Below are 23867 nucleotides of genomic sequence, written 5' to 3' on the forward strand. Positions count from 1 at the left end.
TTCAATACAAATCATTAGAAATAGGAAAGAATACACTTGTAGTCAGTAGTAATATTTAAATTGGCTTGTACTACAGCCAAATGTAATTAAAAACAAACAAGCTGCAGAAACTGATACTGTCAGGGGAAGTGAAAAAGTTTGTTAATAAAGCCCAGACATCTTATCTCAACTTTACTTCTGTTTTGTTTTGTGGACAAAAGTCTGCTGCTGCATTTTAAAGGTTTTTTTTTTTTTTTTATGACGATGAGCCTCACCGATATTTTATTTTCCTGCGAAAGTATTTCACACACTTTCTCTTTAGCTTTTGAAGCACATGTGTATTTAATGTATCCAAATGTTTATGCGCTTTTTGAGTCTGTGAATCTGGTCACTTATTTAAAAATTTAAAACACATTGACAAATCCAGGGAGTTTAGTGCGTGGCACCATATTGGTGAGTAAACTACCATGTAATAAGTTTATGGGAAAGACATTAAATGCATAGGCACTGCCTTCCCCTCTAGTTGGGGGATGCTTAACCTCCACCACAGGTTCTGCCTCCATTTCACCTTTTTCCCCCAAGTCCCCACCCCTGCCCTGCCTCTTCCCCGGAGCATGCCCCATCCCTGCTCCTCCTCCTTCCTTCTGGAACTTCCTACACACTACAAAATAACTTTGTTCTCTTACAAAAATCTAGTTTCACTGCCTCACTGTCTTGTAAAAGTAATGTGGGCAGGTGGACAGCAATAGTGGGCGTGACAATAAGCCAAAACACACAGAATACTTTAGGTTTAGTTGGTAGGTTTCACAGCTGACAAATGTCCTTTTCACTATTGCAGACCTTGTTTTGGAAAACTTAGAATTTTTATGCATTACAGAGAATTTTTAAAATCTGAATTTTAGAAGAATGATATTTGGGCTTGTCAGTCTCTAACATTTTTCTAATATTGGGTTGATTCTAAACTGCTTATGCTTATAAAATATACATGGTGTAGAATAACATATTTGGATTTGGTTTGCTCCTACAAAGCCCCCCATTTTCCTCCATCCCAAAAATATACAAAATATTAACAGAACACTCAGCAAGCCTTGTAGATCTGATAAGAAAAAAAAAGTCTTATCTCCCCAACTCTAAATATAATCTCCCATACCAACATGCCATATCCCTCAAGCAGCATCTTAGTCACAGCACTCCAGTCTATCCCACAAATCAGACTTACCTGAAAAAAGCCTGTTGAACAAATAGGTCCATCTTGTTGTATGCAGAAGATCACCAAATATGAGTTCTCATAAACAAAGGAGCAGAGTGAGTTCTAAAGTCAAGGACCTGTCATTTTTGAAAGTGTTGTATTGCCATGGATGGTGTTGGCTTAAGTTCCTTGGATGATTTCCACTGCTGCAATAACACACAAAAAGGCAGATGTTCTCTCAGATAGTGGGGACCCAAACCTATTAGGACTTGAAACACCTTAAATTTCACCTGGAAATCATTCAGTAGTACAGGTGCAATGTACTCTCAGTGTTAGACCTGGCTTAATAAGTGGACTGCCACATTCTGCACTAGCTGCAAGTTCCAAATTGAGTATAATTACAGAATGGGAAGGAAAAGGATTAATGTAATAGGTGACTCTTGACATAACAGGCCTGACCTGAATGTGTGAACAAAGAAAGCACCTGAATGGAAAGTTTAAAGATTTCCTGATATCCTAGAGTTACGCTACAAAGAAAATGCGTAGTGTTGAGGTAACTGGTGATATTGAACTTAGAAACTTGTCTTCTGTTGTACTTTGTTGAAAGAAGTGATGTTGGTAACCTATACTCCCTTGACTATCAGATACGGGGACTCCCTTTCAGTAGCTACTTGTTTCCTGGGGCTCTGATCATTGTTAGTAACATGTTACATATAGAAATATTGGGCCAACTACAACTTCAGTCATATTAAAAATAAACATTAAAGATGTCAGTAAAATAATCCATAAGGTTAATTTCAGGAAGGGGAATGCATTTTATGCAGCAGGTATCAGATTAAGTTATTTTCTGCAATTCTACAGGAAGCACATAAAATAAATGCTTCTGCCACACTGACAGACAACTTAAAATTGCTGGGAGAATTCAGGTCAATGAGCATGTACTGATGAGTCAGTGAGCATGATGTGTGCTGTGAGATACAACTTTCAGTCTAAGAAGTTTATAGATCTAATGGAAGCAGGCTTAGACAAAGGAAACATTCCCTTGAGTTATGAAGAGTGCCTGCAAACTGCTAAACATCAGTTTTGACTGCTTAGAGAATCATGGAACTAGTTTTCAGGATAGCTTTTTCCCACAATAGTAATGAGGTGATTCTCTTGCGTGAAGTACTCCAGATTTTTTATTACTCTTCAGGAGAGGCTTTTAAATACAATAGTGAATAAGGAAACATCTCTATTACAGAGGCATATTCTAATTATAATATTGTAAGACTAGATGACCCTTTATTTCTCTGTGATTTCTATCAAAAGGGTGTCAAGTATCAGAGGGGTAGCCGTGTTAGTCTGGATCTGTAAAAGCAACCCCCTAGTTACGCGACCCCCGAGCATGCTGCAAAACGTCTGTTAGTCTATAAGGTGCCACAGGATTCTTTGTTGCTTTTATCAAAAGGGTGAATAACATCTATCAGGAGATTTTCTGAGGCACAAAGGGCAGTTAGGCACAGAATTTTAATTGAAAATCAGTGGGAGTTGAGTGCCTAATTCCCATTGGCACATTTGAAAAACCTCTTTAGTACTTTCAACAGTCAAAGAGCATGCTGGTTGTAATCTTCGTATTGGTTAGCTTTTAGAGCACTGTTTCCTAGAGTTTGGTATCAGTTATTTGAAAGGAATTCATCAACTTCCAGAAAAATGTCCTGTTTGAGTAATTTAGAGAGTACAGTGAGGACCAGTGGCCAGTAAATGATGCAACTTTCAGGATCTGCAGTCAGAAATATTTCATGTGTATGCATTGTGGATACCATCTCAAAATAGTTTACTTTCATAAACTAAAGAAGAGTTTTAAGGAGGAAAACTTCAGAATAACTGAACAAGAATTTTATCCACATATGGTGAAATTTAGCCCTTGTGCAGAAGGCCAGTACAAATTCTATGCATGACTTAAAGTACCACTTAAGCTCTTAGAATAGGGTTTACATGGGGTATGCACCGTATGCTGCACAGCTTCTGTATGTACAGAGAGGGTGAATTTCATTGTTAGTTACTCAGCAAGATCTGCATTGTGCTCCCTTTTCCCTTATATCTTTCCTCTTTTCCATTTTGTAGACAGCATTACAGTTATGCTGAATGACTGTAGCTGCCAGAAAGCAGTACACGAAGTAGTCATGTTTTTAGCCCTTTTTAGGACTAACTTTGTCGTCCCTCCTCCTTTTTCTTTTTTTTCTCAGCCTAGAACCTTTATGCATGTGTTCTATCCAGTCTTCCTCTCCGACGTGGTGTGTTTGGGCAAACAGAAGAATGAAGAAAGTAAATGAAAGTGAATAAGAGATTAGTGGAGTGAAGAGGAGGGACAGAAAGTGCTTGCCCTTATATGGGAGAAGTTGTCTAGGCAGCGTAATCATTTAGCTTGCTTGGATATTACCATATTATTAGAGTGATGGGGTGGGTCAGATACCATGTAGGTAGTGCTCACAGGTAGATAGAATCCCTGAAGGAGAAACCAGTCAATAGCCAAGACTGATGGTGGGATGTTCTCCTTCAGTTGTGTCTTTTATTCCTAGGGTGCTATTACAACATCTGCCCTAGTGTGATCTGCGCCTATCTCTGAGCTCCATTTCCCCCACTTCCCCATGTTCTGGCTGTACTTAGGAGCCTTCCCTCTTTGCTTTCCTGATTTAACTACAGAGTTACTGTCTTATAGCAAGTATCAGAGGGGTAGCCGTGTTAGTCTGGATCTGTAAAAAGCAACAAAGAGTCCTGTTGCTCCTTATAGACTAAAAGATGTATTGGAGCATGAGCTTTCATGGGTGAATACCCACTCTGACGAAGCTTTCACCCACGAAAGCTTATGCTCCAATACATCTGTTGGTCTATAAGGTGCCACAGGACTCTTTGTTGCTGTCTTATAGCAGTAAAGGCAATTGGATGGGGTGATCCTCCCTCTTTCACTTTGAGAGTCCTGTACTAATTCAGGATAAGTCAGAGAGCGGTTATCCTGTTCCCTTCAGTTCTACACAGCCCTGATTCTCAAAGCTTCAGGGCCTGGCTGTCGGACTTACCCTTATATTCTGGGAATCCCTGGACTCCTGTACCTAGTCCCCATCCACATCAGGGTTGCTAGCCTTGTGCCACTCTTCACTGGTGAGCTCAAGAGTCAGGTTGATTAAACACAAAACTGCCCCTGGAATCTCTCAGGGAGTGCAGAACTATAGGACACTGTTATCTCTGTCTCAGGAAGAGAGAGCTTGCTTCCTGCCACACCAGTCTATCCACCTCACCAGCAAACTCCTCGAGACTCTGAGAGTCTTAACCTTGTCTTGCAGGCAACATTCAGTGAACACCTTTGTGACATTTTCTGGGATATAATCTGGATCGTTGAATAGCTATATCCCCTTAATTTGCTATGCTATGCTATGTAGCCACAAAGGACCTGCATAGTCTCTCCATACCAGTATCACCAGCAGTAGAAGGCCCATGGATGGTACCAGTACCTCCTGCTCATGCCTCACTATGTCAAGATCCTGTGGTACTGCTACCCAAGCTTATGCAAAAGCTTGCACTCTCGAGAGGAAAACCTCCAGTGATTTTTCTGGTACTACCATCCATGGGCTCGGGCTACCTCTCACCAGACCCATCTGGATTTGCCACTCCATTGTCAGAAGTATCGCACTCTTCTTCTTGGTGTTAGAGGTGAGGTCATCTGTATCCCATCCAGGATGGGGAACGTAACCTCTCATCAGAGACTTTGGGACCATGCAGCAACCTCCCTCTAAAGATCAATGGTCCAAGCAAGGATGGGTTCCAGGTGCATATCACTGGCTGTTCTGGATGCCATAGGGGCATTCTCCCTCCAGCTAGGACCCGTCCCCCCCCAGCTGTATTGCTCACTGTCATGGAGAGCACACCAAAAACATTGGCACCGAGTACATCATTCACTGGTACTGAGCAGCTAGAAGTCACCCAGGCAGCTTCTTCACTGCAAGTCAAATATCAGCCACCACCCTAGATGCGTGCTGTTTCCTATACCTTATCACCAGATGAGGCTATTGAGCCAACAACTGACTCACCACCAGAGGACCACAGGGTCTTATGAGAAGGGTGGCTTCTGTACTTGACACTGAGACTGAAGAGGTGAATGAAAGTGCTCACAAGTTGGTAGATATTCTGGTATTGGCAACCCCAGCCAGTGTAGCTCTTCTGATTTTATGGAGCCATTATGGAGCCAGTTAAGGCTCTTTGGTAGACACCCACCTTCTTGCCTTCCATTGCAAAATGAACCGAGTGGAGATACTTCATCCCCTTGCAGGGGTTTGAACATTTCTGCTCCCACTCCCACCCACCCGAGTTCTCTTGTGGTGGCAGCTGCCATTGAGTGGGAGAGACAAGGACAACATGCTGGACAAAGAGGCACAAATGTTATTCCTCAGGAAGTCTGCAACTCAGAAATGCAAACCAACAGGCACTCCTGAGTCGTGACTTCACTCTCTTGGGGAGTATTCTAAAATTTAAAGACAAGTTACCAGAGAGATGTAGGTAGGAGTTCTCAGTCATGGTGGTAGATAGTAAGTTGGTCAGTAGGACCACTCTCCAGAACAGTTTGGACAATGCAGATTCAGCTGCTTGAACCATGGCATCAGCTGTTACTATGAGAAGGTGTTCATGGTTGTTGTCATTTGTGCAATCCTTAGAGTCCAACAGACTATCCAGGACTTTGCTTTCAGAGAAAAGGGACAACAGGCTTCATAACCTTAAAGAAAAATACTATTTCTTTTGTTTTTCTTTTTTACAGTGCAAATATTTGTAATAAAAAATAATATAAAGTGAGCACTGTACACTTTGTATTCTGTGTTGTAATAGAAATCAGTATATTTGAAAATGTAGAAAAACATCCAAAAAATTTATAATTGGTATTCTTTTGTTGTTTAACAGTGTGATTAAAACTGTGTGGAAGTAGAGAAAGAACTGACAGGGATTTGTAGGGGATTTTAATGCATAACAGTTTTTGTTAGCAAAAGTTAGGCTAACTGTAACCTTAATAACGCAAAATTTGTAGAAGCGAGGATTGTGTGAGGCAAGTGGGAAAAAAACTGTGTAAAAAGTTGTTTTTACCTTGTGTAGATAATACAGAATGTAGACTGGAGGTCCTTTAAGTGAGAAAAACAAAATATTAGGATGACCTATGTATAAACAAAATGCAGCTGTTGCTTATTATTGTTTGTAACAAAAGTATAAATTCGTGCTGTAATTGTTTACTTGTTGAGAGACCTGTCTAGATGATATTTATGTACAGTTATTTTATTAGTATAGTTTATTTGATTTGCTTTCCATTTTTACTTGATTTTGCACCACACAGCCAATGTTTGATTTAACATGTTTGTGTTTCACTGATGTCTCTTTCTGCACTTGCAATATGACGTCTGAAATGTTTTTTTCCAGTAACTTTAAACAGTTATCAAGTGAAGCTGAATACATGACAATTAATGGGACAACACTGAAAAATCTGGAAATCTTACAAAATCAGGTGAGGAAAATGTAATACTTTATTGATAGTCTGACATTTTCCAAGCTGTCTATAGAATTTAAATACACTAATCTTAATGGAAGTTGTGCATCTAAATCCCTTATGCCCATTTGAAAATCTCACTCAGAAACTTTAAATGCTTTTAAATAGGAACAGAGTGTAAAGAGAGAAAATTTTCAGAGCCACAAATGGCAGGCCTCAACTTCTGTTGATTTTCAATGGGAGTTAAGGATCCCACTGCCACAGGTGCTGTTGAAAACCTCCTCCTGAGTCTGGAAGCTCTTGAGCAACTTCATTCCAGTCATTTTAATGTGGTATTTTTTTGGCACTGCCTCCATATCACTGGCTCATGCTTACAAACCTCATTTAATATGTAGAATTCATCTCTATCATTTTATGAGGCTGTCTTGTGAGAAAGCGTGCTTGCTGAAAGAGGGACAAAATCATCTTAAATATCTTCTGACTCACTGTTGAAGATATTTTACATAACACTTTTGCATACAAGTGAAAATAGAGGCTCTTGTTTAATTCTAGTATTTGTAAAACTAAATGAAATGCATTTTATTTAATACTTGGATTGGTGCAATTATTCAATTAATAAAAAACAGTCTTGCTACTTTTACCTTAGACTGATATGAAAACAAAAGGCAGCCTATTGTGGATCTTGGATCATACCAAAACTTCCTTTGGACGTCGGAAACTAAAGAAATGGGTGACACAACCTCTTATGAAATCCAGGTAAAGTAACTCTTTATCTTAGAATTAGCCTGTGCTTTATGAATCATAATGCTTGCTGAGCACAGCTTTATTTTTTCATACGATCTCAGGTCCGTAGAAAACTTAGGCTAGGTTATTAAGTGGTAAAAGTGTGATCTTCATGTTATGTTAAATTGTGAACTTTGTAAATCTGTCCATTTCTATTTGCTACAGCACACATAAAAAGGTTCTAATAACAATAGGAATTTAGAAATTGTCATACAGAATCAGATTAGTGGTCCATCCAGACCACTATCTTTTTCTCTGACAGTGGCCAATACCAGACGCTTCAAAGAATAAATTGCTCATAGGGAAAGTTTCTTCCTAAGCCTGCCACTCTGTGCTTGGCCGGTGCCTTGAAACGTGAAGGTTTATATCCCTAATTTATTTTATTCTATTTAATATAACTGTGGATATTTTTATGTCGTCTCTAAATCATGTGCTGTATAGAAAAGTATTTCCTTTTATCAGTTTTAAATTTGTTTCCTTTAATTTAATTGAACATTTCCTTGTTCTTGTAGTATTTGACCAAGTAAATAGGAACATCTGATTTAACTTCTCTGAAAATACATTTTTTGTAATATCTCTAGCGTATTCCCTGTTGTTCCTCTTCTCTTTGAACTGAACTGTCTTGGTCTTTCTAATATCCCTTCACAGATCTTGTGTGGGGCCTCTATAGTAATGCTGGAATACAAATAAATGAAGTATTTCCATGCCTTCATCTGTTTTCATTGCCTGTCTTTGAACTTCCCCATTTCTTTTATATCTGTTGAGACTAGGATGTTTGGAATTGAACCTGGTATTCCAGCTGAGGTCCTACCATTGATATAACGTCATTCTTTTCTGTCCCATTCTTTATACAACTTAATATTTTGCATGCTTTTCTGACTGCAGCTGAAAATTGAAGAGTGGTCTTCACTGATCTGTTTTGACTGGGCTAACCTAAATAATTTTATTTTATCTGGAAAATTACCCTCCGTTTGCCTCCCTTGACAGGTTTTAGAATGGAAGCTTGAGGTATCCCATTGTTATCTTTTTGCTTTTTTGCTAATTCCTACAGTATTCTTTGTTTTCTGTCTCAGCCAATTTCTAATCCACTATAGTATTTCACCTTTTAAACCACAACTGCTTAGTTTCCTTGTTAGTCTGTAGTATGTGATTTTTGTTAGGGGCTTTTAAAAATAAAAAAAAAAATTACCTCATCCAGTTCTCCACTATTTTGTTGGCATACTCAAAAAACATAATATACTAGTGAGCTTCTTTTTTCCTTTACAGAACCCATGCTGGTTATCATATATTCCTTATAGGTATTGTATAACTTTTTTTTTTTTAGTTCAACCAGTTTTTCTGATACTAACGTAAGGCTCTCACTGGCCTATAATTCCCAAGGTCACCTTGAACACTTTTTTACAAAAGTAAATATAATATTTAGTACTCTCCAGAGCTTCAGTGTAGCATCTGATTTTAATAAGCCATATATTATATGCCTGACCTTTTCTGATTAGAAAGGGTGGATGAAACTTCTGGACCTCACCTGGTGTAAAAATGAATCGTGGTATATGACCATATTAATATTATATATCAGTCATAGTATATTTTATTAAAATAGTTTTAAAATAGTTACTTAATTTCTTTTGTGGCACTTCAGGAGCCCCACATCCTGTTGGAAATTGCTTGGGTGGTTGTCAGCAAAGGCACTGGCTCCACAACCGCTGCAGCCCTAAGAATTAAAGAGGGAAAAAGAAGAAACACATCTGTCTGTTCTTCACGATGGTTTGATAGTGGTGGGACTAGTGCGAAAAGCAGGGGTGTGCAGCTGCTTGGAAGTTTAAAGACCAACGTCACAGCCTGAAACAACCTAAGTTCTCTCCTGCACTCCAGCAAAACCAATTTTAGTAGACTGCAGTCCTAGTCTCCACACTCCTCCCCGGTGCTCTTTGATTTGACATGGGAAAAGAACTGGCACTGAGAGTCTTTCCCTCCCCAGCCCATGTCTCTCAGTGTGGAAGGAAGTCCTGTGGTCAAACCAGTAGATTGCATTTCTCTTTTCAAGTGGAGTCACAAAAGAATTTTTTTTTGTTTCTCCATTTCTGACTGTGTTTCTTAATTCCATTCCATTTTGTACTGTTATTTACAGTGACATGCACACAGCTGCATGCAGAGAAATTATAACCGGAACACTCTTGTTTGGAATATATGTTGTAATGCAGTGGAACAAAAACAAACTTCAAAAACTCAAAAGTTTCCACAAAATGGAGTTGTCATCCTCCCAACAGCTCTAGTGAGGAGTCAAATGTAAGGTCATTTTGAAATGTGGTTGGCATATTTTGTGCAGAGATCTATTATATTGTATATGGTGAATATATTATTATAGTGGTTATATAATTTAAGTGTATAAAAGCACTTAGAGCTGTGAATAGGTGCTTAAACTAGAAATTAAGATAAATATACCATACCAAGTGATTTTTAGTTCAGTATGATTATTTTATGGGGTACTATAGAATCTCTGGCCCATACGTGTGAGTAGCATTGCATTCAGTGGTGGTTTGATTCTGGAAGAATTGAAGGGATTCTAGATTTCAAGAGTATGTACATGTTAAAGTGATCCAGGAATATGGTAAGAAGAAAGATAATGTCTTTGGTATGAAAATGGAGGGTGAATTGAAAGATGCTTGTTTCAGGCCCATACCATAAATGTGAGTGATGGTTAGCAAGTTATAGAAACAGAATTCTTCGGCAAAAGTGAAAGAGGATGATGGATTAATGAATAGATCTGGCATGGTGTGTAAATGAAGAGTGGGCAAGTTATAGGCAGAATTGATGTTGGAAACATAACTTAAATATATTCTTCTTATTTATCTAAGGGTTTTGTATTAGTGCCCATTACCATAGCACCTGAGTTAATAGATTGGCATAGGTGGGTCCCTAGTGAGCTTTGTGGAGTCTTTGGCTCTTCTGTCTGCCTAAGTTGTAGGAAGCTTGGGTAGGGTTTTCCTGAGGAAGTGCTGGTGTTTGTTGTAAATACCATTCTGCTTATGGTAGGAAAGATCCATCAAAGAGGGTCGTTGTGTAGCATGACCCCAGGATGTCCAGGCTCTCTGGGTTAGTCTAATAAGTTTGTTCCATGGCTGGATCTGATTGAGAATGCACTGTGTTTGGCTGTAATGTGCTGCGTTCTGGGTTTTGAGATTTGCAAATAGACGGAGATGCAGTCTTTAATGTAGCCAGAATTAATATAAGAATCAAGTCCTCAAATTGGAAGCAGAAGTAGACTGTGAGCTAGGACAGGAACCAAGCACACAGGGAATTTTCATAGTGGCCCAAGCCACTATATTTTTTCTTTATATTTAGTTATTTTTTCCACTGTGGTTAGTTGTAAGGTTTACAAGTTTCATAGAGTATGTTGGCATAAGTGGATGAAAATTGTAAAGTATAAATTACTGTGATGTCTGAATTTCATAAATGTGGCATTCACAAAGGTTTTGTCATTACAGTCTCAATTGGAAATACTGCCTGGATATTTTGGAATTAATGAGATCTATTCCTGAATACTGTTGGTACTACTGACCAGACTGGAGAGAGAAATGATAGCACTAATGCCCTGACTTTTGAAGAATAGCAAAATCAGCAATATACACAAGTCTTCGTCAAACACTGATGCATAGAACAAATTTGAAGTTGGTAAAGCAAGATTGCTTTTATTTGAAGAGACATACTATAGAAATGGAAAGAACAGTTTTCCCTGGAAGAAAAACCTTGTAGTTTTCAAAGTTACCTATCTCAAAAACTGATTAACTAAATTTAGATTCTTCTCACCAAAAAATTATAGTGGGGCCTAGGATAATAAAACTGAGAAGTTTCAAACTAAACATATTGAGTGAGTAGAGAGGAAGAGGATAAAGTGGGAATCCAAATTTAGAGTTTGAATGGAAATATTTTTTCAAGCTTAACTGCATCATTGCTCCCTTGACTCCACAGTAAGACAGCTGGGCAGCAGAACAAGTTATTTGAGGGACTTTGTTCAAAGCTCACTAGATACCCATTTCAATACTAGAGTCTCATTTTATGGGAATACTTTAGGAATAATACTGTCAATCCTGCCATAGGATTTAATGGGCTAAATTTTCCTCCTATTCAAAAAGATTCTGTAGCATCACTATCAATATTAAGTACATAAGTGAAGGTTATAACATATTTCTGAGATCTTAAAGTCTGTTATTATGATGCAACCGTTTTCTCTACTAACATGAATTTATTCAGTTTGCTAACTGTGTTTTTGGTACCATTGTACGCTGTTTCTAGCTTTATGTAAATGCAGTAATCATTCATTCATTCATGTAAGCTAACATAGCTAACAATTCCCTTGTTTGGCACAAGTGGCAGAAATACATTTTATTTGTTTTTGAATATAACCAAATGTGCTTCATTATCATTTGGATGTTTTGCACATTCTTTTAACAGATGTGGCGATAGAAATTCATAAAACTTGCATATTACTAGTAATCATTTTAGATCCATTCAAGAATACTGTGTTTTCAAATGGCAGCAAGTTTTAGTTTTTTAGGGTAAAAGTGTGTTTTAAAAAAGCGTAATTGTAAAATTGAGAGAGGTATTAGATTGTCCTTCTGTGTAGAAAGAATAGGTGAACAGAACTAGAAGGGAATAGATTAATTTGTTATTAGATTACACTGTAATTTCACTGAAGTTACATAGTAATTAAGGTATGACCCCACCTTTCTTATACTTCTTGATACCTGACATTGTCACTAATGCATATAATCTAAATGTTCACTAATAACTTAAAGTAATTACAGCATAAATGCTATGTAATTCCTGTACCTGGGTTCTAAAGACACTTGTATTAAGTACAAAACCAGAGAAGTGATAATAGTAATTCCCTAATACCTAGCTGTTTGAATTAGTGATAATTACAGGTATCAAAAATCATAACCACATTGTAATTACACTGGAATTGCTGTGTAGCTAAAGTGTGATTAGTCATTGTATTATTAATCTATTATTATTTGCTATGCACATAACACCGAAAAGTGCTTTAGATGTTTGACTTCAAATTATGTCTTAAATGAACAGAAAACTCCTTTTGTGAAAAAGAAATGTAACTTCACACAAGAATAAGAAAAGATTAAAGCAAACCAATTTTGCGCAAACCGCAAACAGAAAAAAACACAGGACAATTGAACTAGTTTTCTTCCACTAAGACAATGTGTGTTTCTGGGAAACATTTTGTTCCTTATTTCCTTCTGAAACAGAGAGTAACATCCCACTATTTTTAACCCCACAAACTATTATGTAGTCTTATTCAGTAAGCTATGTTCTGAAGAAACATCAAGAAAAAAGCCAGAAAGAGGGTAAGCTGAAAAAGGTGTGAATTAATTAGTCAAAGAAATTGTAAAGTAAAGCCACTAACAAATTAAGATATGGAAAGTCTTTGTATATGTAAAACTAGAGATTCAAAGTGAGGAAGTAAATTCTCCTACAATCAAATTAAGTCTGAGGACAGTCAAATCAAAAATATATTGTTTGTCCTATTTGGTGCTCCTTTATGATGTATTTAAAAAGTCCTTAAAGACCCCATTCTTTTCTAGCCCTCCCCAAAAGGGAATTAGAATTGCCAGGTCCTGACTTCACTCTTTTTGCTGGAGGACTTTTGCCAATTACAGATCAAGATCAAAACTTAAATTGCACCTCTCCCAATACCCCATTTTAAGGAAAAGGGATATTGAATATTAGATTTTTTGATTATTTCACCAGGAAGAGGGAAGGTAAGACCTGTTACTTATGTAAAAAACAGAAACCTTTAGGCCATCTTTGTCATGGACTGGGATATCGGCAGCCAGGCCTAATGTTCGAAACAATGGGGGCCATGCCTAGTGGTCAGAGCAAAGGCAATCAGAGCCGGAGTCAGAACCAGGAGGAGGGTCTGGGACAGGGCGGAGGCAAAGTAGGGGCACAACTGGGGACAAGGCAGACACTGGAGAGATCAAAGCTGTGGCCAAATACCTGCTGGCCAACTGGTACAGCTGGGCTTAAAAGTGGTCATGGCAATACCACTCTGCCAATCAGGCGATCTTGTCAATTAGGGGTTTCAGCTGCAGCTAGTTAGCTGATCCCAGGCCCAGCTGCAGACCCTTAGTCCTGAGAATCTTAATGCTGTACATCATAATGTGCGCACACAAATATTTTCTTCTGTTTTGCTGTTCACGTCTAACTGTTCAGTTATGTGAATTTAAAATTCAGATATTTTCTTCACCTAAATGGAAGATTTGATTTTTTTTTTGTTTGAATTGTTGTTAAAATTGCCAATCTTTTACCTATATGACATAATCCGCAGAAAGCAGCATGTGTTTTATAGGTTAATGTGTATTGAACTTCTTGTACATTGAATTGTACTGATTGGTTGATTTAATTTTTTTCGAATTGGCTGTGATATGGCAGATCCTAGTTTAATACATCTACTGTACATAGTTTGCGATCATTTCTATGCTGAAAGAGCTCAAGTTATTTTGGGCAATATAGTGTAAGTAAAAACACTATAAAATTTATCTTCTGATAAATTCTTTATTTGAAATTATTTAACTTCTACATGTATATAAAATAAAACCTTATATGAAAGAAAGTTGCCTAGATTAATTATATTTTAATGTTCAGTCAAACCATTATGTTTTAAACATAATTTATTGCAACCCACATATAAAAATTGCAAGTCACATACAAAATGTAATATTTTAATTCTGCTTTATATAATGTAAAAGTTAGAACTAAGCTGACCTATATCACTGGTAAGTAGGACATAATTAAAAAAATTTAGTAAGTAACTCAGTGTAGCACATTCCTGCGTGATCCCTTTAAATGCAGTATTATACAATGCGGATTTTTTGGGAACCAAATTCACAAATGCTTATTTAGTTATTCTTTAGTTTACTGGTCCAATTGCATACCTTGTGGTAGTATAAAATAAGAATATATTTCAGGATTTGATTTTAACCAGTCCCTTTAAAATACTGAACTCTTTCTAAAAATCAGTTGATTACAGATTTTCTATGTTTATATAGTTTACAGAACAGTTTCAGCATTGTATATGCTGTATTGTACTGCACTTGAATGAAGAGATTTATCATGTTATTCATCCAATTTAATCGGCTAAATTATTCTAGCTTTTATTTTAGAAAAAATCCACTTTAAAAATCAGATTGGAATTCAAATTGCTGACCTACTTGAGACTTTGTGAAAAGGACAGAGGAGTGTGCAATTGAATAAAAGACCTAAATAAGTATTTTCTAACATGTAGGATAATTTTACATCATTCAGTAATGACTACCTTCTTTGCAGAATATCTACAAACTTTAGATTTAGGTTTTCCAGTGATAGAAAGCTTATGCAAGTGGTTGTACAAATAAAAGCAGATTAAGAACCAAGGTATAATGTTGACTATTAATATTCATCTTGGAACAAAATTCTTCCAACATGGCTTAATATCTGATAATTCTACTCTGTTTCTTGACTTTAAAAGAGGCAGAAATGTTTAGAATTTTTATTGAACAGTACATTTGAGAGCACATTTTTATAATATTGATAACGTAGATTTTTTTCAACTTTTATTTCACACATGGATGGAAGAAAATTCTTTATGGAGTTTTATTTTATGATTCAAGAAAGACAAATGCAAAGTACTTCACTTAGGAAGAAACAATCAATTACACACATACAAAATGGGAAATGACTGCCTAGGAAGGAGTACTGCAGAAAGGGATCGGCGGTTATAGTGGAAAACAAGCTAAATATAAGTCAGCAGTGCAACACTGTTGCAAAAAAACAAACAAAAAAAACCAAACCCGAACATCATTCTGGGCTGTATTAGCAGGAGTGCTGTAAAAAAGACACAAGAAGTAATTTTTCCAGTCTACTCAGCACTGATAAGGCCTGTGTTCAGTTCTTGGTGCCACATTGCAGGAAACGTGGACAAATTGAAGAAAGTTCAGAGAAGAGCAACAAAAATGGTTAAAGGTCTAGAAAACATAGAAGATTGAAAAAAATGGGTTTGTTTAGTCTGGAGAAGAGAAGACCAAGGGGGCACACATGATAGTTTGCAAGTGCATAAAAGGTGGTTACAAGGAGGAGGGAGAAAAATTGTTCTTGTTAACTTCTGAGGATAGGACAAGAAGCAATGGGCTTCAGTTGCAGCAAGGGCAGTTTAGGTTGGACATTAGAAAAAATTTCCTAACTGTCAGGGTAGTTAAGTACTGAAACAAATTGCCTAGGGAGGTTGTGGAATCTCTGTCACAGTTTTTTTAAGAGCAGATTAGACAAACACCTGTCAGGGATGGCCTAGATAATACTTAGTCCTGCCTTGAGTTTAGGGGACTGGACTAGAAGACCTCTCAAGGTCCCTGCCAGATCTATGATTCTTGAAGTAGAAATCTAGCAAAACATGTTTTGTTTACAGGTAAAAAATAGAGAATTTGATATTTGATGATGTTCTTCTGGCCATTTCTTATTTGGAGGATTACACCAAACAAACTGTATGGATGCTTATTTTGTGATAGATTACTGGAGCTACAGTAACATAACCATAAGTGAGGATGATTAAAGTACCTATTAACCTCTGAAGGGAGGGTTGTTTTTGAATATCTGCATCTAGTTTACATATTTAAACCATACAATTACCAGTACAGGTTATAATACATTATTTAAATAAAGTGATAATATGTTTCAAAATGTAATTCTTTTGCTTAAATCTACCTCTAAAATACATTCATGTAATAAAACTGTTGACTTTTGTTTTGGAGTAGTGTATGTTTATAAATTAACAGTGTACTTTTTGCAATCCAACAATCTTTAATTCAGAAAGGAGTCACAGTAGTAGTTTTATGTTATTCTTTGCTTTTCTTTATTTTTCTTTAAAATGGAATTGAGGTGGATATTATTGCCTATTAAAGTTCATAAATCTCCAAAACTAAAAACTCAAAATATTCAGTTATTTCATTATTAACATAGTCCAATGTCCTTCCCATCTAATAGTTGTAGTGTACAGACTCTCACCAGTTGCTGTGCAGAAGTTAAACTTGTTCTCTTGAGTCTACTGTGTAAATTCTAACTGTGTGCTCTTTGGTTTTTATTGCTGCATAACCTTTATCAACCAATCCAGTCTTCATTAGGTACATGGCTTTGTCTGTTGCACCTCAGTTATATCCTTGAGATTTGAGTTCTGCTGAAAATGGCCTCTAAATTTGTGAGCAGTTGCTGCATTGTTGATTGTTGCTGCTGGTGTTACATGCAGAGTTTACACTGAATGTCCAGAAGAACAGGAGGAGCATAAATTCATAGAATTTAAGGCCAGAGGAGACCATTAGATCTTGTAGTCTGACCTCCTGTGTATCAGAAACCATTAAATTCCACCCAGTTATCCCTATATTAAGCCCAAAAACTTGTTTGGTTGAAGTACATCTTCTGTAAAGGCAATCAGTTTTATTTGAAGACGACAGGTGAGAGAGAATCCACCACTTCCCTTGGTAATTTAGGTGATAAACTTTGAAACTGACTGCTGCACAAAAAGATATAACTTGGCATGACAGGATGGACTAGGCCCAAAGGCCCCTAGCTGGAGGCCTCTGTGTCCTGCCACACCCATCCTAAGAAAGGAGGAGTCCTCCAAGCAGTACAGTGGCTTCAGGGGAAGCAGCCAATTAGAGAGGCTTCAGGGAGCAGCCAGTTCGGGCTCAGGAGGGCTCTATAAAAAGGAGCTGCAGAGCCAGAGACAGTTCCTTGCTGGAACCAGAGGAGTGCAGATGGTGCTCCTGGCTGGCCAGAGGGAACTGCAGCACCATGGAAAACTCAGTGCTGGCAGTGGCTGCGGGAATGAGGAAGAGCTTCTAGCTGGCTGCTGGGCCTGACCATAAAAGAGTCCTGAGGTGAGGGTTAAGCATTGGTGAAGGCTGGGGTCATGGGGAAGTGGCCCTGGAAATTGAAGGCATTCTTGTTAAAGGGACATAATGGCATGTGGCTGCTATTCTTAGGGTCCTTGGGCTGGGACCCAGAGTAGTGGGCAGGCCTGGGTCCCTCCCATAGGCCACTGGGGAAGTGGCCTACAGTTGAACTAGGATACAGCCTTGGAGGGGGAACTGAACTGCTGAGAGGCCCAGCTGGAGAGCTGGAACCAGAACAGACCAAGAGGGCAAAACCATCACCTCCAGAGAGGAAGCCCTGGGGGTATAGCCCAATACCAGGGCTGGGACTGTTTAAAGAGTGCAGACACACCCGACCAGAAGGGATGCTTGCAAGAAGTGGGTGCCACCCTATTACATTTGAGTTTTACTTTCCTTTTTGTTTTTGAAAGCTGGCCCAATTGTTTCTTTTCTTTAAATGTATATATGAAATAATCACTAGGTGCATACCTTGTATAAAAGTATTCTTCTAGAAAAGCATTTTTTCCAGCTACCATATTAATTCATGAGCAAAATGTGGTTGAATTTTTCTTATGCCTGTAATTCTAACAGTGTTAATAAGCAAGTCTTGCAATGCTTAAAACATTAAGCATCAAGTTTATAGCACTCCATTTAGACTGGTTTGTTTCAAAACCTTTCAAGTAAATCTAATGTAAATTTATTTCAATCTACCAGAATGGCCAACACCTTGTAGATTAGGGGAAAACCCTCTTGTAATATGGTAAATGAACTGATGGAAGTGGAAGGTGAATAGTTGAAACTGGCACTCTCGTGTTGCTTCAAGTGTAAACAGGGCTGCTAGGGTGGGCCTGCATACTTTGGCGCTCTTTATTCCTCTGTGGAGAGAGAGAGAGAGGAAATACAGCTCACTTTTGGGATTATGGAATATTTTGGGGTGTGTGGCCATCATATATGTAATGAATGGGAAAAGATTTATTTCTGGACTGCATAGGGATGATGCAATCTCCAGTCACTATTGGCAGAATGAACAGAGCAATTGTAGTCTAGCTTCCAGTTTATACAGGATGTGTCAAATCAGGCCTGCAGCAGAGCCAGTATCTGGGCAACCTAACAAACAAAGCTGGCCTATAGTAGACTTCCTGATTGGTTGGAGGAGTCAGCAGACTGGCCCTTAAGCCCAGAAGGAGCAACTCAGCAGCTGCTCAAAACGTTGGCCTACGACTGTGATAGCTCCTGCACCAGCTTGTTCTGAGCCTTGCTCCTTCCTTATTTCACCTGTGGGTCCAGCTTTGCCTCTGGCTTGCCTAACTCCAGATAAACTGGTCCTGACCCTTGGTTCCAATTCCTAACTTCTTTATCAACTTCTTTTCTTTCCTCTTTAGTGGGATCTAGAGAAAACCCTTTAACAGGTCCTCCCTTATGGGATGTCTTTGTTCAAACTGAGTCCTGCTTTGCAACTGTTGGCTTTCCCCCAGCCCTTTAAAACTCCTCCTGTTGGCTTTCCCCCAGTGCTTTAAAAACTCCTCTGACTTTTTAAATTTTATATGCCAGAAACCTGGTTCCATTTTGGTTCAGATGGAGCCATCTTTCCTGTATAGGTTCCTCCTTTCTCAAAAGGTTCCCCAGTTCCTAATAAACCTAAACCCCTCCTCCCTACACCATTGTCTCATCCATGTTTTGAGGCCCTGCAGTTCTGCCTGCCTAACTGACCTTGCACATGAAACTGGAAGCATTTCGGACAATGCTACCATGAAGGTCCTACATGTCTTGAGAGATTCATAACCTGGGCACCCGGCAGGCAGTTAACCATGCAGTTCTCCTGATCATCATAAAGCCAACTATTTATATTTCTAATGAATCTAAAGTCGGGATCTGAGATCTTTCTCACAGGGCACCACCACAAAGAAACAAGTGGCATTGGGCCCACTAGCCGCAACAAGGCCACTACTCATACACCAGGCCATACAGACTCTGCTGCGGACCATTATCTCAAGTGTCCTGTGGTGGGTTCCCATCCTGTAGATCCAGGAAGGGGAGGAGATCCAGGCCACTGACACTAGAGCCAGACAGCATTCAAGAGCTAGGAGCAGTGGAGGAATAACTGCATACCCGGTCTCCAGTGAAGGAGTCACCATTGTCACCCAGCACTCTAGTGGTCAATTACTTTAAGACATTTCAGGATCTCCTAGTTTGCACTGTGAAGACCTTTGGTATGAAAATAATGGTCATACAAGGGAAGTGACAAAAACTCTTCGACATCTTGACTACATCAACCCCAGCCAAGATTGTTCTCTCTTTAAATGAGGGCATATTAGAGCTGAACAGAGGGCTCTTTTCAGAGTAGCAGCCGTGTTAGTCTGTATCCACAAATAGAACAGGAGTACTTGTGGCACCTTAGAGACTAACAAATTTATTTGAGCATAAGCTTTTGTGGGCTACAGCTCACTTCTTCGGAGGGCTCTTGTGAACTCCAGCCACCATCCAGCACACATCCAAATGCATGGAAAAATGCTAACAGATGCCCCTGAAAAACTTTGAGTGCTTTTATTTCCATCCAAATCCAGGGTTATTGGTAATTGCAGCAGAGCGGAAAAAAAATCTAAATTAATGCTCAAGGACTGCAAAAAGCTAGACCTACTTCTCCACCTCACAGCAAATCTGTGTGGCAATCTGTCAGGCTTTGTTTGCCAAACATAATTTCATGCTTATGAAAAATGCAAGGGAGGAGTTAAAGGAGATTATCAGAGAAGGATAAATGGTTGCTGGACTACCCTACAGTCAAGCTAGAGGTGTCTCCGATAAGACTTATAGTCAGAACTCTGACTATGAGGTGAGCCGTCTGGTTGTTAGCATCTGAGGTATTGGGAGAGATCCAGGACACCATACAAGACCTCTTGTTCAAGTGGAAAATACTGAAAAAAGTGTTCCATTCCCTAAAAGACTCAAAATAAATAAATGAAATTAAAAAAACCAAAACATAGGTCCCTTTCCCAAAAAGTTACAATCTCAGTGACCAATATCTTTTGCTGGGCCAACCTCTGTTGGTGAGAGACAAGCTTTGGAGCTTATACAGAGTTCTTCTTCAGGTCCAGTACAAGATACTACCTCACCCACCTTTTCTCTTTAATATCCTGCGTAAATGATAACATCCATACTTTAAAAAAAAATCCCTCAATATTATTCTGTCCAGTATAATTGTAGAAGACTGGTTGTGGTCACCACTAGAGATGAGATGCTAATAAGTGTTTTAAATGCCAATAAACTAAAATATGTTAGCTAACATGTCTTTGTTTTGTTTTAAACACCTTTATCCTAATCTAGACAGGGACTTGTATGCAAATTAGGTGGAACCTTTAGGATCCTGGCAAGTTGTCAATATGTCCATCGTGCCGCAGAGGATATGCGCCACTGATATAGATGTGTGGATTGTGGTGCACTCTGATCTGATTTGGAAATGTGGATGGGGTAGGGTAATGAGATGTATAACACAAACGTGGAGAGTAGTTGGGGATATAGAAACAGAGGTAGAGCTGGAAACTTGAAAGGAAGTTTCTTTTGTTTCTAACATTTCTTTAAAAAAAAATTTAGAAACATTATTTTAAAGGGAATTATAATCTCAATGGTCAGTATTCCTTAAATTTATTTTTCCTGAGAATTTCCTTAGTGGTTAAAGTGCGTGCACTGTTTTCATGCTCTTAAAACCCAAGAGTAAGAACGGAGTTTTGTATGTAACTTCTATCAGACCTGTATTTCTTCACTTCTACTCCAAAGTCACAACTTCTAAAGGTTGTGTCGGGGGAACCTAGAACTTCCATGGAAAGCTCAAATGTGGTCTTGAGTGGTGGGGGAAAATAACAAGCTTTTATTCAGTCTGAGCAGTACCATATTTGAGGCTTCATTAAAGTAATAAGATACACTGATAAAGTCTATGTGGTTTGCAGGTGCTGTAAACTCCAGATTGTAGGTCTCGCTAAAGTTATAAACTCTACCACCATAGCCTATGGGGCTTGCCATAGTTGTAAGCGAGCCTGGCACAATTCATCAGAACACAGAGTCCAGTGGGAATCACTGTACATGCTGCTCCTTGTTCTGCACTATTCAGTGTAACCAGAACAGTGAAGGCCCAAGAAGTGTGTAGGCAACCTTGACAACCCTACCCCATGGAGCTCTGGGGAAATTATTCCCAGAATGTGTTTGAGATTTTTGATCATTTTAATCATGCTCAAATATAAGTAATGTCTTAAACATTTTATGTAACTTTAAACATGATAGCATGGTCTTAGCCATAGTCCAAAATGTTGGACAACCATATTCCCTCCCTTAAAGAAGTTGGAATTTTCATTACAGATCTCATGATTGTTGTTGTTTTACAGTGAAATAAATGCCCGACTTGATGCTGTGTCTGAAATTCTCCTGTCAGAATCCAGTGTGTTTGGTCATATTCAAAATCATCTGTGTAAGATGCCAGACATAGAGAGAGGACTCTGTAGTATTTATCACAAAAAGGTAAATAGTTATCTATCAAATGCATTATCACCAACTCTGTTTTCTAAATATTCATCAGTATGCTTAAATGTGCTTTCATAAGTTTTACAGGAAATGTTTAAACATATCCACTTCAAATTACTTTTTCTTAACTTTAAAGCTAAGTTTCACACAATAACAGGACAGGAGACAAAATAACAAACATTCTTTCCTTTCAGTAGAGTCTAGTTTTACACCAATTGGATCGATAATATATTGTTTTAAGCAGAAATGCCATAGCAGTATTAGATAACAATTACGAATTTTGGTCATATCGCTGATGCAAAATATATAGATTTCTTTAGTCATATATCATCTATTGGGTACATTAGCAGGTGAGGAATCATATGTATTCAGTTGTTCCCTAAAGCAACACATTTTAAATGGTGTATGTTTATCTAAAATCACATCATAAGTGAAAACCACTTTGCTGTAGTTAACTGTTACTGTTTTCAGTTGAATGTTAATGTTTATAAATTCTTTAATTTAGATCTTGCTTGAACATTTTAATAAAATTACTTGTAATGAGACACTGCTGATTCTTAGTTGAAGCAGATTAATGTACTAATAGCATGTGTGCTGTACTTCATGTTCTTTTATTTCCCCATTATATTTAGAGAAGTTGGCAATTCATTTTGGATAAAAAAAAAACGTGGGCAGAGGGACAGCAAAGTTATAATTTCAATAGATGCTGTGGTGAAAAAGAGAAGCCTTATTCAAAATTTGAAAGTCAGCACTTGAATAACTGTTTAGTGCCCCAATCCTAGAATGTGTTATGCCCATGCAGAGATAAGTGGATTTCTGTGGGTAACTGCAGAGGACTACCCATATGCCGTGCTCTGCATGGTTGGGTCTAAATCACAAGAGTGCAGGGCACTTCTCTTATTTCTAAATTAGTTGAATATATTGCAGGAAAAAAATACTAATCCACTAGAAAAAGCTGGTTCAAATCCAGCTATTCCTGGATCACATTAACTCAGTCTATGATAAATATGCAGAAGTTTCAGTGGCAACTGCATTTATCCAAGGCAAAAACATCACAAATTTTAGATCATCAATATTACATGCAGATTTAAATAATTGTTCCTTTCTAGCCTGGTTAACATGAGCAGTCACAGAGGAAAAAAATGAACGCAATGGCCCTACAATGAAATACTTCACTTTTTCTAAACCAAAAATAGTATACCATCATTAAGAGACCCAAAGGTAGCAATTAGAATTCGAGAGGGGTGATATTGTACAGTCACATAAAGAGCATTTTTAGGTCCCATTTTCTCATTTGAAAAGCTTTTGGATGATAACCTATAGTTGACAGTGGCAGTGAGCAATGGATCTCTGTGACCTGTTTTCAGGGTTTGTTGAAAACAGTTTTGCTACTAGTGTACTGTTTTTAACAGTATTCAAGAAAGAGCACTAGACATTGCACATCGATATGGTGTCTTGCATACTTTCTGCACAACAGCAGCCAAACCATTTTCAGCATTGGTTGAGAGGTTGCCATTGTTCACAGCCATTGTCCGCTGTGTCTGTCATGGAGGTCACGGAAGTCATGGATTCTGTGACTTTTTGTGACTTCTGCAGCAGCCCGTATGGCTGGCTCCAGGGCTGCTTGAGCAGATCAGGCAGCCCCTGGGCCAGTTGTGCCAGCTGCTGTTGGGTCAGTTTGATTGGGGAGGGGGCTCAGGGCTGGGGGTTGGGGTGCGGGGCAGTGCTTACCTGTGTGTGTGGGGGCAGGAGGGGAGAAGGAGGGTTGTCTCCAGAAGCGGCCAGCATGTCCCTGCAACTCCAAGGCACCGTCCCTGCAGCTGGAGGCACCATCCCTGCAGCTTCCATTGGCTGCAGTTCCCGGCCAATGGGAGCTGCAGAGCCAGAACTCATGGTGGGGGCAGTGAGCAGAGCCCCTTGGCCTTCCCTCCCCATAGGAGCTGCAGGGACATGCCGGCCGCTTCCGGGAAGCTGCGCAGAGCTGGGTAGGGAG

The 23867-nt window shown here is 38.6% G+C and overlaps 1 protein-coding gene across 3 annotated transcripts in view; it reads left to right on the top strand.

The window, feature by feature from the left end:
• Window positions 1-23867, top strand: part of MSH3 (mutS homolog 3) — a 171690-nt gene that overhangs the window by 55262 nt on the left and 92561 nt on the right. For all 3 annotated transcript variants that reach the window (XM_039545119.1, XM_039545117.1, XM_039545118.1), the window contains exons 11-13: window positions 6602-6686; window positions 7315-7424; window positions 21739-21871. In XM_039545119.1, coding sequence (XP_039401053.1) covers window positions 6602-6686; window positions 7315-7424; window positions 21739-21871 — 328 coding nt within the window. The remainder of the gene's footprint in view (window positions 1-6601; window positions 6687-7314; window positions 7425-21738; window positions 21872-23867) is intronic.

This window comes from Mauremys reevesii, linkage group 6, assembly GCF_016161935.1.
Source record: "Mauremys reevesii isolate NIE-2019 linkage group 6, ASM1616193v1, whole genome shotgun sequence".
In the NCBI taxonomy this organism is placed as follows: Eukaryota; Metazoa; Chordata; order Testudines; family Geoemydidae; genus Mauremys; species Mauremys reevesii.